The sequence below is a fragment of the Leptonychotes weddellii genome, chromosome 5 (genome assembly GCF_054177405.1).
Source record: "Leptonychotes weddellii isolate Sample4059 chromosome 5, ASM5417740v2, whole genome shotgun sequence".
In the NCBI taxonomy this organism is placed as follows: Eukaryota; Metazoa; Chordata; class Mammalia; order Carnivora; family Phocidae; genus Leptonychotes; species Leptonychotes weddellii.
In genome coordinates, this window is record NC_138373.1 from 15,868,962 (window position 1) to 15,882,804 (window position 13,843).

At 60.0% G+C, this 13,843-nt stretch overlaps 2 protein-coding genes across 6 annotated transcripts in view; both read left to right on the plus strand.

Annotated features, from left to right (window-relative positions):
• Positions 1–1,699: 1,699 nt before the first annotated feature.
• SPNS1 (SPNS lysolipid transporter 1, lysophospholipid) lies at positions 1,700–9,581 on the plus strand. Of its 3 annotated transcripts, XM_006733969.3 has the most exons (13): positions 1,700–1,838; positions 2,073–2,340; positions 2,438–2,503; positions 4,149–4,285; positions 5,398–5,549; positions 5,666–5,732; positions 6,550–6,695; positions 7,011–7,166; positions 7,462–7,651; positions 8,009–8,074; positions 8,310–8,408; positions 8,746–8,917; positions 9,206–9,581. In XM_006733969.3, exons 2-13 carry the CDS (start codon positions 2,100–2,102, stop codon positions 9,298–9,300), a joined length of 1,587 nt encoding a protein of 528 aa, XP_006734032.1. In that variant the 5' UTR covers positions 1,700–1,838; positions 2,073–2,099; the 3' UTR covers positions 9,301–9,581. The 3 variants fall into 3 exon arrangements, with proteins under 3 accessions (XP_006734032.1, XP_081675925.1, XP_081675924.1); XM_081819799.1 differs by having other exon boundaries at positions 1,740–2,340; positions 2,450–2,503; XM_081819798.1 differs by having other exon boundaries at positions 1,741–2,340.
• Positions 9,582–10,104: 523 nt separating this feature from the next.
• LAT (linker for activation of T cells) overlaps positions 10,105–13,843 on the plus strand; it is a 419,561-nt gene continuing 415,822 nt past the window's right edge. The window contains exons 1-11 of one of the 3 annotated variants that reach the window (XM_081819802.1): positions 10,116–10,547; positions 10,720–10,747; positions 10,841–10,875; positions 11,131–11,218; positions 11,361–11,413; positions 11,508–11,537; positions 11,622–11,682; positions 11,771–11,865; positions 13,265–13,327; positions 13,456–13,518; positions 13,649–13,744. In XM_081819802.1, coding sequence (XP_081675928.1) covers positions 10,454–10,547; positions 10,720–10,747; positions 10,841–10,875; positions 11,131–11,218; positions 11,361–11,413; positions 11,508–11,537; positions 11,622–11,682; positions 11,771–11,865; positions 13,265–13,327; positions 13,456–13,518; positions 13,649–13,725 — 687 coding nt within the window. In that variant the 5' untranslated portion in view covers positions 10,116–10,453 and the 3' untranslated portion in view covers positions 13,726–13,744. Of the gene's footprint in view, positions 10,548–10,719; positions 10,748–10,840; positions 10,876–11,130; positions 11,219–11,360; positions 11,414–11,507; positions 11,683–11,770; positions 11,866–12,670; positions 13,206–13,264; positions 13,328–13,455; positions 13,519–13,648; positions 13,745–13,843 lie in introns of those variants that run through there. The other 2 variants (XM_081819800.1, XM_081819803.1) reach the window with 2 other exon arrangements.

Genomic DNA, 13,843 nt, shown 5'->3' on the forward strand with positions numbered 1-13,843 from the left:
GACGCTTAACTGACTGAGCCACCCAGGCGCCCGCAAGTCAGATTTTAAAATGAAGGAAGCCCCTAACGTGCTAGGCCTGGGCCCAGGCTGGCCCCTGCCTGCTGCTGGGCTGGCGTCCCTCCCCTCACTCTTCTCCACACTGCCCTCCTTTCAGATTCTTGTGCTCATTATGTTTCCTTCTGTGGCAGGGCCTTTGCACAGGCCGTCCACTGCCTCCTGGGAAGTCAGTGGTTGCCCCTCCCCCACATCTGAGGTCAAGGACCACTTCCTCAGTGAGATTCTCAACCTCCCTGACCCAGTCCAATGGTCCTGTTACTAGGTCCTTGTCATACCCGTAAGCCAGGTGTCTTTTTTTGTGGCACTGGTCATAGGTGAACTATTTTTTCCCTAAGAAATTCCACATTTCCTCTTATGTCATAAACCACAGCAAGTAGAACAAAAGTTGGGCTCCAGTTTAAACCAATAGACCTGTACAGACATATTTATTTAACTGACCTTAAAGGAACTTTATTCAAGAGATCCATCAGATTGAAAAAAACACCTGTCCCCAGAGAAGAGCTAAATATTTTTCCCATCTGGCAAAACCAATTAGCATCAAAATATTTGCCTTTATTTCTTTTTTAAAAGATTTTATTTATTGGGCACCTGGGTGGCTCAGTTGGTTAAGCGTCTGCCTTCAGCTCAGGTCATGGTCCCAGGGTCCTGGGATCCAGTCCCGCTCAGGCTCCCTGCTCAGTGGAGAGCCTGCTTCTCCCTCTCCCTATGCCCCTGCCCCACCCGCCCGCCCCCCCACTCGTGCTCTCGCTCTCGCTCTCTCTCAAATAAATGAATAATGAGAGAGAGCGAGAGTGAGAGAGCACAGGCGGGGGGAGCAGCAGAGGGAGAGGGAGAAACAGGCTCCCCGCCCAGCAGGGAGCTCCATGCAGGGCTCAATCCCAGAACCCTGGGATCATGACCTGAGCTGAAGGCAGACGCTTAACCGACTGAGCCACCCAGGTGCCCCGGAAGTATATTAATTTTATTTCGAGTGTACGGTTATTACTGCAGCTTGGAGATTGGAGCGGGGGGCACTAAAGAACCACTCCAAGCTATCCTTTGGTGCCAGGGCTCTGTGGTCTCGGAGTCCAGTCCCGCAGCTAGGAGAATCCCAGAGGAGACCACTAGAGGGCGCAAGGGCTTCAGTCTCCGTCGGAGGTGAGGAAAACCCGGTCCAGACGGGGCGTGTGGGGTCTGGGACCCTCCCTGCAGTGTCCAGGGGGAAGCTCAGGAGTTGACAGGCAGCTGGCTTGGGGAATCCGAACCATAGGGACGGGGCCGTTCCAGAGGCCGCTGTTCAACGTCCATTCATTCAATGCTTCCTGAGCGTGTCTGAAGCCCAAACCCGACACCGAGGAAGGGTAATCGCCGAGAGCGAGAACCGATCGTTGGCATGTCTGGAGATAAACTACTTCCAGAACCTTTTACGATTCCATTATCTCGTTTGATCTCGTTTGATAAGAAGTGTGCCCAGTGGGAGCTGCAGATAAGCAAGCCGAGATTCGGAGGGCTGGGCGACTGCACCGGTTCATCGCGACTCCCTGCGGGAACGCAGGCGGAACGCGCGCGGGTCTGGGACCTTCCCCGGTTGCCCTGGCGACCGGCCGGCAGTCACGTGACGGGGGAGCCGGCGGCCGCCGCGCCTCCGTAGTCGGGCGGCGGTCACGTGTCGAGGGCTTGCCCGAGGTGGTGTCGGCCCCCGGGGCTCCAGCGTCACATGACCGGCTCCAGGACAGCATGGCGGCGGCTGTAGTGCGGCGGCGGGGCTGAGCGACCGTGGTTGCAGCGGGCTCCTACCAGGGGTGAGGGGAGGCCCCAGCCTGGGCAGGGGGGGTCGGCCCTCCCCACCCCGCTCCTGTCCCCGGCGTCCCTCGCCGCGCGCTGTGTCTGCCGGGACGGGGAGGCATGACAGGCAGGGTCCGGGTTCCATCCCAGCCGTGCTCCGTGCTTCCGGGCAAGCACCTGCGGGCGTCTGGGCGCACCTCCCTCGCCTGGGTTCCCTCCATCCTCCTTTCTCCAGCCTCCTCCCCTCGCAGGTGGGATCGTCGGTAGGACCGGGGACCATGTCCGGGTCCGACACCGCGCCCTTCCTCAGCCAGGCGGATGACACGGACGACGGGCCCGTGCCCGGCACCCCGGGGTTACCGGGGTCCCTGGGGAACTCGAAGGCCGAGGATCCCGAGGTCCCGGACCGGGAGGGGCTGCAGCGCATCACCGGCTTGTCTGCGGGCCGTTCGGCTCTCATAGTGGCCGTGCTGTGCTACATCAACCTCCTCAACTACATGGACCGCTTCACGGTGGCTGGTACTGACTGCTGGGAGGGACGTCAGACTAGGGGAAGGGAGGGGGGGTCCCGGAGGTGGGGCTGCCTCGCCGAGCCCATCCCGAGTCTTCTTACCAGGCGTTCTTCCAGACATTGAGCAGTTCTTCGACATCGGAGACAGCAGCTCCGGCCTCATCCAGACCGGTGAGTGGAGGTCCCTTTCGGGCACAGTAGCTTTTCTTCCTTTTCTGCCCCAAATGGGGTTACCTGCCGGCATGCCTGGGGCCTCGTTAATAGAGGTAGGGTGGCCAGATTTAGTGGAGCGGGGAGATGGCCCTTCTTCTGCTCCGGGCTGTCCTGCTCAGTTAGGATACCACATTTTAAAAGGCAGTCAGTTTAGTGTAATGGTTCAGACAGACCTGGGTTTAAATCTCAGCTTTCCACTTAGTGTGATGTTAGGCAAGGCCCTCAATCTCTCTAAGCCTCACTTTCCTTGTCGGTGAGATGGAACCAGTAGTAACCCGGAGCACCTCAGAGGGCTGATGTGAGGATTATATGCAAATTAATTAATGCCTGTAAAGTACGTGGTACTGTGTAGGGAGCATGGTAGACACCCGATGAATAATGGCAGAAGGGGGTGTCTGGAATGGGGAGAGTTGAATTTTACTTGTTCGGAACCTTGGGATTTATGGGAGAGGCAAAGCCAAGGCCAAATTCTCTTTTCCTTCCTTTTTTCCTTCATTCACTTCTCGAACATTTCTGAGCACTTACTCTGTGCCAGGCCCTGGAGGAAGAGGTGATAACATGCACAGAACTTGGCCAAGACCTTTTACGCCCATCTAATCCTTCCATCAGCCAAAGAGTTGGGGGTGGTATTATTTTATAGAAAAAGTAGGTAGTACTGTCTACATTTTTATAGAGAAACTGAGGCTTAGAGAAGAGTTCAGGCTTGCCCGGAGTCACACAACAAGTGAGAGGAGAGGAGTTTGAGATAAGATCTCGAAGGGTTCTTTGCTCTGCCCCAGGCCAGAAAAAGGACCTCGAGGTATTTAAGGCAAAGTCTAGAGGAATGAGAATGGGATCGTAGATCAAGGTCTGCAAAGCTTTAAAAAGTTGTTGAGTTAGAGGAGGAGTAAGTCTTTGGCAGTGCCATTCCCTTTTTCATTCAACACATGTTTACCGAGCACCTGTTTTGTGCGATGCCGTGTATTCAGTGATGGAAACACAGCCGTGACCAATACAGGCTAAGCCCGTGTCTTCATGGAGCTGACAAGCTGACATTCTACTGGGAATGACAGGGCACCAGTCCTTAAAAACCTAAACTAGTAATGAGATTATTTTTTGGTAGGAGTATTTTGTAAAAGAAAACAGAGTAATTGTGATAAAGAGAGATTGAATACATGGGGGTCGGGAAGGTATCTGAGCTGGAACCTGAAGGTTCTTTGACACTCAGGGGAGAGGAGAAATGTTCCAGGCGGGAGGACAGTGGGTGCCAAAAGTCTGAAGATCATATTGGGCTTGGCAGCGGGGCCACTGGGATGCAGAGAAGGGAGAGGGCGTGAGCACAAGATTGGAGAGGTAGGAAGGGGCTAGATCAGGTAGCGCCTCGCGGGCCATGGTCCGGAGTTTGGATTTTGTTCTTGGCTGGATGGGAGGAAGTGACGGGTCAGCCATTCATTCCACGATGGAAGGTTTGAAAGATGCCAAAGATGGGGCTGGACTTCTCTGGCTGGAAGCTCTGGTAGTTTCAGGGTTGGGAGTTAATCCTGGCCCCCTTGCCCTCCCTGAGCTGGGGTCAGGGTGGGCCAGGGGTCCTGGGGCCGGGCTGTGACTCTCTGCTTCCCCTCAGTGTTCATCTCCAGTTACATGGTGTTGGCACCTGTGTTTGGCTACCTGGGTGACAGGTACAATCGGAAGTATCTCATGTGCGGGGGCATTGCCTTCTGGTCCCTGGTGACACTGGGGTCGTCCTTCATCCCCAGAGAGGTGAGGCCCCCCCACTACCCATCAGTCTTCACTGCTGCTCTTTGGAATCATTGCAGCCTGGGCCTGGGGAGCTTCTGCACCTCCCTGGGTCCATGCCATCCTATATCCCCTGCTTGCCTGAGTTAATCTGCCTACCCCAGCCTCTCCCCTGGTCTTCTAGAACATTCTTTTGTCCCTCACCCCCTTTCCCCCGACCATTGACTCCTTCCACGCCACACCTCAGCACTCACAGTTCTGTACCACAGAAAGACCTTACCTGGACTGTCTGTTCTCCTTCTTCTCCTTCCTCGTCAGACTTCCCACAAGACCCCCCTGACCCAGCTCCAGTCTGGGTGAAGGAGCAGCCAGGGAGAGGCTCTCACTTTGCTTGCACTTCCTCTCCTCCCACTCACCCCGGAATACTGCCGGCCAACCTGCCCCCACCACTCCATTGCCAAAGTCAACAGCGACCTTTTGGTTGCTAAATGGAGCTCCTACTTCCTAATCCTGCTCTTGCTAGATCTCCTAGGAGCCTTTGGCTCTATTGACCCCCTTCTTCCTTCCGGAAACTCTCTTCTGACTTCAGTGATGCTGCATATGCCACTCTTCTGGTTTTCTTCCTGCCTCCCCGGCTATTGCTTCTTTGCTGCGTTGCGCCCTCCTCTGTTCCTACTCTCTGCCCTGGAAGTCTGTCCCTAGCTGCAGGCACTGCATACGTACTCTCCGTGGGTGATCCTACCCTGTCCTTAGCCTCAGGTGTCTTTGGTAGACAAACCTCTGCCTAAGATCCTTATTCACCACTGGGGTGTCTTGGGTGATAGAAGTCAAGATTTATTTTGCACCTCCTGGGTGCAGCATGTTGAATAGAACTTGTATTGTCCAATCCTGGCAATAGTTATGTGAGCAAGTTATTATTTTCCCCCTTTTGCAGATGAGGAATCTGAGGCTCAGAGAGGTTAAGTTGCTTTCTCAAAGTCACAGCTAGTAAGTAGTGGAGCCAGGATTCAGGCTCAGGTCTGTCAAGCTCAGGCCTCCCCCGCCATCCCTGCCGCCTCTCCAGAGCTGGCTGGCGAGGGAGGCCGGGGGGCTTGCTGCAGGGTGGGGTGCCACCTCCCCCATGTTTCGTTTCCCAGCGATTCTGGCTGCTCCTCCTGACCCGGGGCCTGGTGGGGGTTGGGGAGGCCAGTTACTCCACCATCGCGCCCACCCTCATCGCTGACCTCTTCGTGGCAGACCAGCGGAGCCGGATGCTCAGTGTGTTCTACTTTGCTATCCCGGTGGGCAGGTGAGTGGGCCTTGGACCTGGCGGGGGGCGGGGGGCAGAGCACGGGAGGCAGAAGGACCTGGCGTGGGGCAGGACTGACCAGCTGTCCCCTCTCCCCTCCCATCCCCTTTCCCCAGTGGTCTGGGTTACATTGCAGGCTCCAAAGTCAAGGATGTGGCCGGGGACTGGCACTGGGCTCTGCGGGTGAGTGTGGACACAGCCTGGGGGAAGGTCAGCAATGTTCTCATCGATTCTCCCTTTCTTACCTTCAGATACCCACCCCTTTTAAGGCAGCGTTCGCTCTGCCAAGCCTGTGTAGGAAGCCTGGCTGCCCTTACCACGAGCCATGTGCTAGACAGAACTCTTGGTTGTGGGAGACAGGCGCCCCGTAAAACTGTAAGCCCCCAAATGGGACTCTGATGGCTCTTGTAATGGAGGGTCCCAGGGTGAGCTTCAGGTAAAGCTGGATCCAGGACTCCCACTTCATCACAGGAATTCAGTCATCCTTTTTCTCAGCTCTACTTTCCTCTGTATTAATTTCATTCTCAAGCAAGTGAAAGCTCCATGCATTTATCTTCCCGTTTAGAAACTTCGGCACCCTGGATCCTTGAGCAATAGTCCTGGATGGTATCTGATTAGATGAACGTGGGTCACATGCCCGGCACTGAATCAATCACGGAGGCCAGGGAGGTTAACATGACTCTTGTCGGCCAAGTCTGGGCTACAAACCCTGCCCTGTTTGAACCGCATGGATTAAGAGAAGTGGGGGGAGTCGTTTCCCAAAAGGAAATTAGGGTGCTGTTACCAAAGAGGGAGAAGTTAGGCTTGCAGAAACAGGCGCCCTTGGTGGCATTTGCCCCTCCCTCGGAATGCAGGCTCAGTGCCCGCCCGTGAGCAGATAGCTGCCAGGGATTTGAGGCCTTGGGGCCTGAGTTGCCTTTATACACCCTCACTTTCTCCCAGCCCCAGGGGTTCAGTGTGTCGCTGTCTGTGCCTGTCCTGAAGCCCACTCTTTCCCCAGGTGACTCCAGGTCTAGGGGTGGTGGCTGTTCTGCTGCTGTTCCTGGTAGTACGGGAGCCGCCAAGGGGAGCTGTGGAGCGCCACTCGGACTCCCCGCCCCTCAGCCCCACCTCCTGGTGGGCAGATCTGAGGGCTCTGGCAAGAAAGTGAGTTTAGTTCCATTCTAGCCCGACATCTGAGGTCCCCTGGGAGAGGCCCTGCTGTTGGGTTTGAGGTTTACAGGAGAGTGGTTGGTCTCTGTTTTCTGTCCGCTGGCCGGCCCCCCAAGGCCAGGCGTTCAGTCACCACTGCCCCCTTGTGGCAGCTGCTTGAATTACAGGCTCAGATCCGGGGGAGCCAAGACGGCTTCCATAGCTAGTGTCCTGACCTTACTAAAATAAGCCAGGGAGGGAGAGGAGAGGTCCCCTACCCTGACACCTCAGGAGTGTCAGTCTGACTTCCTCCCTCCCAACTGTCTGCAGTCCTAGTTTCATCCTCTCTTCCCTTGGCTTCACGGCTGTGGCCTTTGTCACGGGCTCCCTGGCTCTTTGGGCTCCTGCGTTCTTGCTGCGTTCCCGTGTGGTCTTGGGGGAGACCCCACCCTGCCTTCCTGGAGACTCCTGCTCTTCCTCTGACAGGTACCAGATGGGGGCGAGGCTAGGTGGCCTGCAGGTGGCAGGGGATGGAGTGGAGAGAGTCATTGATTCAGACTCAGGCTACTTCCTGTCCCAGTGTCAGTTTCCTGGGCTGGGAAATAGGTGATGGATGGGCTGATTTCTTCCTCTTGGAGCTCTATGACCCATGGGGTCCTGGATAGACCTGAGTTGTGCGGGTGGCTGGGATGGACCATCTTCTTCTCCAGGCTGTGGGGGTGAGGCGAGGGGGCTTTGCAGGCAGAGGGACTGGCCCCCATGCCCCTCCCCCTGCCCCCAGCCTCATCTTTGGGCTCATCACCTGCCTGACCGGGGTCCTGGGTGTGGGCCTGGGCGTGGAGATCAGCCGCCGCCTCCGCCGTTCCAACCCCCGGGCTGACCCACTGGTCTGTGCTGCTGGCCTCTTGGGCTCCGCGCCCTTCCTCTTCCTGTCCCTTGCCTGTGCCCGTGGTAGCATCGTGGCCACCTATGTGAGTAGCCAGCAGCTGTCAAAGGGGGTGTTCTGGGTCTGGCGTGCACTGGGGTAGGACTGGGGTCAACCAAGGTGGTGGTTTGGAGACAACTTGAACCAGAATGCCTGGTTTTGATTCTTAGTTCTGGCTCTTCCCAGCTGTGTGACATTGGGCAAGCAAGTTAACCTCTCTGTGCTCAGTTTCATCATCTGTCAAATAGGAATAATAGCTTTGTCTCACAGGGGTGTTCTGAGGATTAAATTGAATGAGTGAATAGATGGGCCTAGTACGCAGTATACCCTCCATGTGTTCGGTCTTCTTGTGATGAGACCACCCCCCACCCCCCCACCCCGGTCTTGCCCTCCAACCCCCCAGATTTTCATCTTTATTGGAGAGACACTGCTGTCCATGAACTGGGCCATTGTAGCTGACATCCTGTTGGTGAGTAAGTGGGTCACTGCAGGGTTAGCCCAAAGGCTGACGGGAGCAAGGAGTGGGGGCAGGAGGCCTCGCTTGCCTTCCTTGTAGCCTTCACCGCTTTTTCAAAACCCAAACCCAGACTGACTTCAGAGTCAGCCCCAGATGGGCCTGTAGTCTGGGCCTTCACCCCACTCACATCCCTGAGCTGGGGTTCCCTCTGGCCCTGTCCTTGCGCTCTGCCCCCTCCTCTCCCCAGTACGTGGTGATCCCCACACGTCGTTCCACTGCCGAGGCCTTCCAGATTGTGCTGTCCCACCTGCTGGGCGATGCTGGGAGCCCCTACCTCATTGGCCTGGTGAGCACCGCCCCTCGGGTGGGCCTGGGGTGGGGATCGGGGGATCCTGCGTTCCTGGCACCAGCCCCCGGCCTGAGCTGGGGCTGCCTTAGCAGGAAGGGCTGACCCCAGTGAGGTGTCTGTGCTCTGTGCCAGGCCCCACTCCCCCCTCACCTTGGGCCGTCAGCCAGGCAGGCAGCGTTTCGTCTTTGCATGTTCCACAGTGAGGCCGCGGGGCTTTCCCTGGTCCTCCAGACCACCTCTCTCTGCTGGTCCCTGACTTCTTTGTTCTTCTGGAGCTCGGGGATCCCTCTCCGTGACTCATGCTCCTGACTTTCCTTTTCTTGTCCCCCTGCAGATCTCCGACCACCTCCGCCGGAACTGGCCACCCTCCTTCTTGTCCGAGTTCCGGGCCCTGCAGTTCTCGCTCATGCTCTGCGCCTTCGTTGGGGCTCTGGGCGGGGCCGCCTTCCTGGGCACCGCCATCTTCATCGAGGGGGACCGCCGGTGGGCCCAGCTGCATGTGCAGGGTCAGTGGGGCCTTCCCTTTGTCCTCCCGTGGCTCCCCACCCGACTTCACGATACTACCTGCTTGTCCGTCTGTCCATCTGTCCCAGCCCGTGTCCTCGGCCTCTCTCAGCCCACAGCCCTTCCCGCGGTCAGCTTTGGGTCTGCCTGTCCACCGAGCTGACGTCCCACCGTGCCCCCAGCTCTGGTGGCTCTGCTGCCCTGTCCACTTTCCACTGTCTCTCAGTCCCCTCCCTGGCTTTGTGTCTCTCTGTCCATCCAGCCCTGGCTCTGACCTCTCCCCCCGGCAGGTCTGCTGCGTGAGGCAGGGCCAACAGACGACCGAATCGTGGTGCCCCAGCGAGGCCGCTCCACCCGGGTCCCCGTGTCCAGTGTGCTTATCTGAGGGGCCGTCGCTCACCAGCCTGCATACCTACCACGGCTGGCCTGGGCCCACCTGGAAGGAGCCCAGGCCCAAACCCTCGGCCTGGCCCAGCTTCTAGGAGTGGTCTTGGGCCACGTTCCAGCTTCCACACACTACCCAGACAGCAGCCAAGGGCGGGGGGTGGAGGGGGGGTGGTGGGTCTGGGGTGGCGGCGGGTCCAGGAGGGGGCTTCCCCTCCCCTGGAGCAGCCCCAGGGGCTTGGTGCTATTTGTAACTGAATAAAATTTGTAGCCAGAGCCCGAGTGCCTGCCTGAGTCTCTCTGGGTGTTACTGACCCCTGACTGGTAGGCTGCCGGGGATGCCCCCTCCCTAGGCACAGGACTCCCGGGGCTGTGGGGTCGCTCCTGTGGGACCTTCGGCAAATCCTGCCCTCCTGGGCCGGGCGAACAAGAGTGTGGAGGGAGCTAGCTCGGTGTGACTGTGAGTCACGCCCGTGGTTCCCCTGGAGCCCGCCCCTCTTGGCAGGCCAGCCAGGGTAAGGTGGGGTGGGCACTGTCCCGCGCCCCCCCCCCGCCCGAATTCCCAGAGGCAGGGCCTCCCTCCTGGCTGCTGCCTGGAGCCGGGGCTGTGGCTGTTGGCTGGCCTCTAAGTGTCTTGCCCTCCTTCTCCTGGTGGGAGTTGCTCCTTGTCCTGGAGGCCAGCAGACCCCTCGTGAGGGCCTTGGGGGTGGCTCCTCAGGCCTCTTCCTCCCCCTCCTCACTGGCTGGGTGGGGGTGGGAAGGGGGCGGGCGCAGCCAGCTGGGGCCGATGATTTCCTGCCCTCGTCGGGGCTCACCACAGCTTCCTGCCGCAGGCGGGCAGGCACTGGGGAACGGCAGGCGCCTAGTCGAGGGGCAGGTAGGGCTGGGGCGCAGGGGCTGCGCAGGGGTGACCGGCGGCCCAGAGCCTGGCCGGACCGCCCTGGGATCTCCGGTCTTCCCCAGCCAGCGTTGACCCCCTGCGCCGTCCAGCAAGGGGAGGGGGCCCAGGGAGGGCCCAAGGAGGGCACAGCTGCCCCCCACCCAGACTTCCAGGCTGGTGCCCACTGGGCTCCCGCACCCCTGCTGGCCCAGCCCTCACGGTGCAGCGGCTTGGCCCTTGAGGGCGGGCGGTGGGCCCCAGCTCTCCCCCGCAGATGGAGGCTGTCGTCCTCATCCCCTGCGTGCTGGGCCTCCTGTTGCTGCCCCTGCTGGCTGTAGCCTTGTGCGTGCGCTGCAGGGAGCTGCCCGGTGAGTGGGGGCTGCCCGGGGCACAGCTGCAGGGGTATCCGGCCCTCCTTGACCCCTCGCTCCCTCTTAGCCATCCCTAACTCTGCCCTGCGTGCCTGGGACCCGAGGGCCCTGCACTCCCGCCCTCTCCCCTGTCACCCCTCGTCCTGCCTCACTGTCTTCTCTTCCCCAGGCTCTTATGACACTGCGGCCTCTGATAGGTGAGTGGCCCGTGGGCCCTGTGTGGCCCCGGGGACTGGGACGGGAGCTGGGGGCGTCTCCGGGCTCTGACCAAGCTGTGTCTCTCCTTCCAGCCTGACCCCAAGCAGCATTGTGCTCAAACGGCCTCGTGAGTACAGAGGGTTCCCTTCCTCGGGCATAGGGGAGAGGGTCCCTTGGCGTGTGAGAGAACGTGTGCCTTTGTTCAGGTCCCCCCCCCCCCAGTGGCTGCCCACATGGCCTTGACCTGAGCTGGGAGATGGGTCTCCTAGGGCCTGTCCAGGGCATGGGACGGTTCATGGGGTTAGTCTGTCCATGGAGGCCTCCGTGAGGACAGGGGCGAGATGTCAGGACTCATTCCTTGAGCTTGGTCCTGTGTCCTCAGCCACGGTCGTGCCCTGGCCATCAGCCACCTCCTACGCTCCTGTTACCTCCTACCCACCCCTGAGCCAGCCGGACCTGCTCCCTATCCCGTAAGTAGCATCCCCGCTTCCAAATTCCCCCTTTCCCCCCTTCACCTCTGTAGATTGGCGGGGGGGGGGTCTCTTTTCCCGGTTGCAACCCCTGTTGCCCCAGAGCCCCACTCAGGCATGACCTCTGACCTTTGACTGCCAGGAGGTCCCCACAGCCCCACCGCATGCTATCTTCCCGGCGGGACTCAGCTGGTGGTAAGTGCGGAGCCAGGGCTCAGAGGGCTGGGGCTGGGCAGGGGATGGATCTCACCCGAGCTGACCCAGCTTCCCTCTTGCTCGCTCTCCGAAGCCAACAGTGTGGCAAGCTACGAGAACGAGGGTACGTCTGGGGCCCCGGGTGCCCTGCTTGCAGGCAGGCTGGGGCCTGGCCCGGGCCCCGCTGATCGCCGTGTCGCTACCCCAGAGCCCGCCTGTGAGGACGAGGACGAGGACGAGGAGGAGGACTATCACAATGAGGGCTACCTGTGAGTGGCCAGGCCGGGGCCGGGGGTCGGGGGGCTGGAGGCCGTGGCCCGGGGGCCCTCGCTGACCCGCCCCCCGACTGCCCCTCAGGGAGGTGCTTCCCGACAGCACGCCAGCCACCAGCAGTGCTGTCCCACCAGCTTCTGTGCCCAGCAACCCCGGCCTCCGAGACAGCGCCTTCTCCAGTGAGCCAGCCATTCCCGACTCTGGGCGCGACCCCTCCGCGCTTCCCTGTCCCGTGATTCCCCTGACGCTCGCCGCCCCCCCCACCGTCTCTCCTCTCTCTCTCTCCAACGCCTATCCCTCAGGGTGGACTTCTGCTCAGCTCCTCTGAGTTCCTCACTTTTTCTGGCCTCTTTCCTGTTCCGTTGTCTTTCCCTTTTATTGCCTGCGCGCTTTCTTTGACTTCACTCTTCTCTTGGACTCTCTTCTCTTGTCTCGCCCACTGGAAGCTCTTTCTTGGTCTCTGGTGTTCCTTTCTCATAGCCTCCTGTCTGGTTTCATGGAGGCCGCGTCAGCTTGTCGCTCTCCAAGGACATTGATTATAGCCACTCTTCTGTGGGGGCCGGGGGGGTTTGGGAAGTTTTCTTCTGCTTCCGGCATCATTTCGGTTTCCTTTGAGCTGCTTTTCTCCCTTCGTGTTGGTCTCACGCTGCCTGTTAGAGGCTGCCTTCCGTGTCTGGTTTTCTGGCCCTGTCCTCGTTCTCCGTACCTGTTCCACCCTGGCTTCCTCTGCCCACGTGGGTGCCCACTGCCATCTGTGCTAGTGCTTCTTTTCATTCATGGACTCATCGTCCCTCCCTCCAGCTCAGGAGGCAGCATCAGGGTAAGAGCCGACGTTGTCGGGGGCCAACCACCTGCCCTCCTAAGAGCGCTTCGTGTGTTAACTTATTAAACCCCACGATGCCCGGGTGCTGTTGAGCCCATCTCTCCCCCTCCTGCGCCTCGGTTGTCCCGACTGTACGACAGGAGGGATCATTTATTTAACAGACACTCGGCGGCACTTACCGTAGGACAGGCCCCGTTTCGATACTCTCTGCGTTAGTTCTCACAACAGCCCTGGGAGGCGGGGGCCGTCGCCCACCCTCTCTTCCCAATGAGAACACCGAGGCCCAGAGGCGTTAGGTATCTCATGTGAGGTTACGTGACTGTGAGCGCCGGAGCCGGACTTGAACCTGGGCCCTCTGGCTCCAAAGCCTGCCTCATCCACGACCTCCCTCGTGGAGAAACAAGTGTGCATTAAAGGCCAAGATGGCACCCATGGCGACAGGTGCTGACAGGGCCGGGGGGCACCAGCACCTGGGACTCGCGGTGTCACCCCGAGCCTCGGCGCCGAGCCGCTCTCTGGGGGGACACGCCGGGGCCTGCCGTCCGCCCTCTCCCACAGTCCCACTCCCTCTCATCAGCTCTGGCCAGGTTGCCCTACTTCGTGCTGGCACCAAGGCCTCTGTGGGCCCCCCTGGGGCTGGCTGTGGGGCGGCCTCTGGGATCTGTGGGGGGGGTGGTTTGGGGCTGGGACGCCATGGGGGTCTGTGCTCGGGGGGGCCCTGGGTGACAGTGTTGGGGACCCTGCTTCTCCTACAGTGGAGTCGGGGGAGGATTATGTGAACGTCCTCGAGAGCGAGGAGAGTGCAGACGTGTCTCTGGGTGAGTGGCCGGTGCCCGCTGGGGTCCCCCCCCTTCCCTCCCTCACCCTGCTGTGGCCCTCTTTCTGAGTGTCCTGCTCTCTTCACCCTCCACGTGGCCGCCCCCCCCTTCTGCTCTGCCCCCTGCAGATGGGAGCCGGGAGTATGTGAACGTGTCCCAGGAGCTGCCGCCCATGGCTAGGACCGAGCCTGGTGTGTGCTGGGCTGGGGGAGGGGATGGGGGGGCGGGGGCGGCAGAAGCTCTGGGAGGCCGCCAGGGGGTGGGGGGAAGGGGGGACCGGGATGGTCTGTGAGCTGAAGACCTCCCTCCCTCCCCTCCCAGCCATCCTGAGCTCCCAGAAGGTGGAGGATGAGGACGACGAAGAGGAAGAGGGAGCTCCAGATTATGAGAATCTGTAGGGGCTTAACTGAGGGTCCGGTGAGAGGCCCCGCCCGCCCCGCCCCGCCCCCCCAGCCCTATCCTCCGACTCCTTCGGGGAGCCCTCTGAGCCCTGCTGACCTCCTGACTTCGAAACCC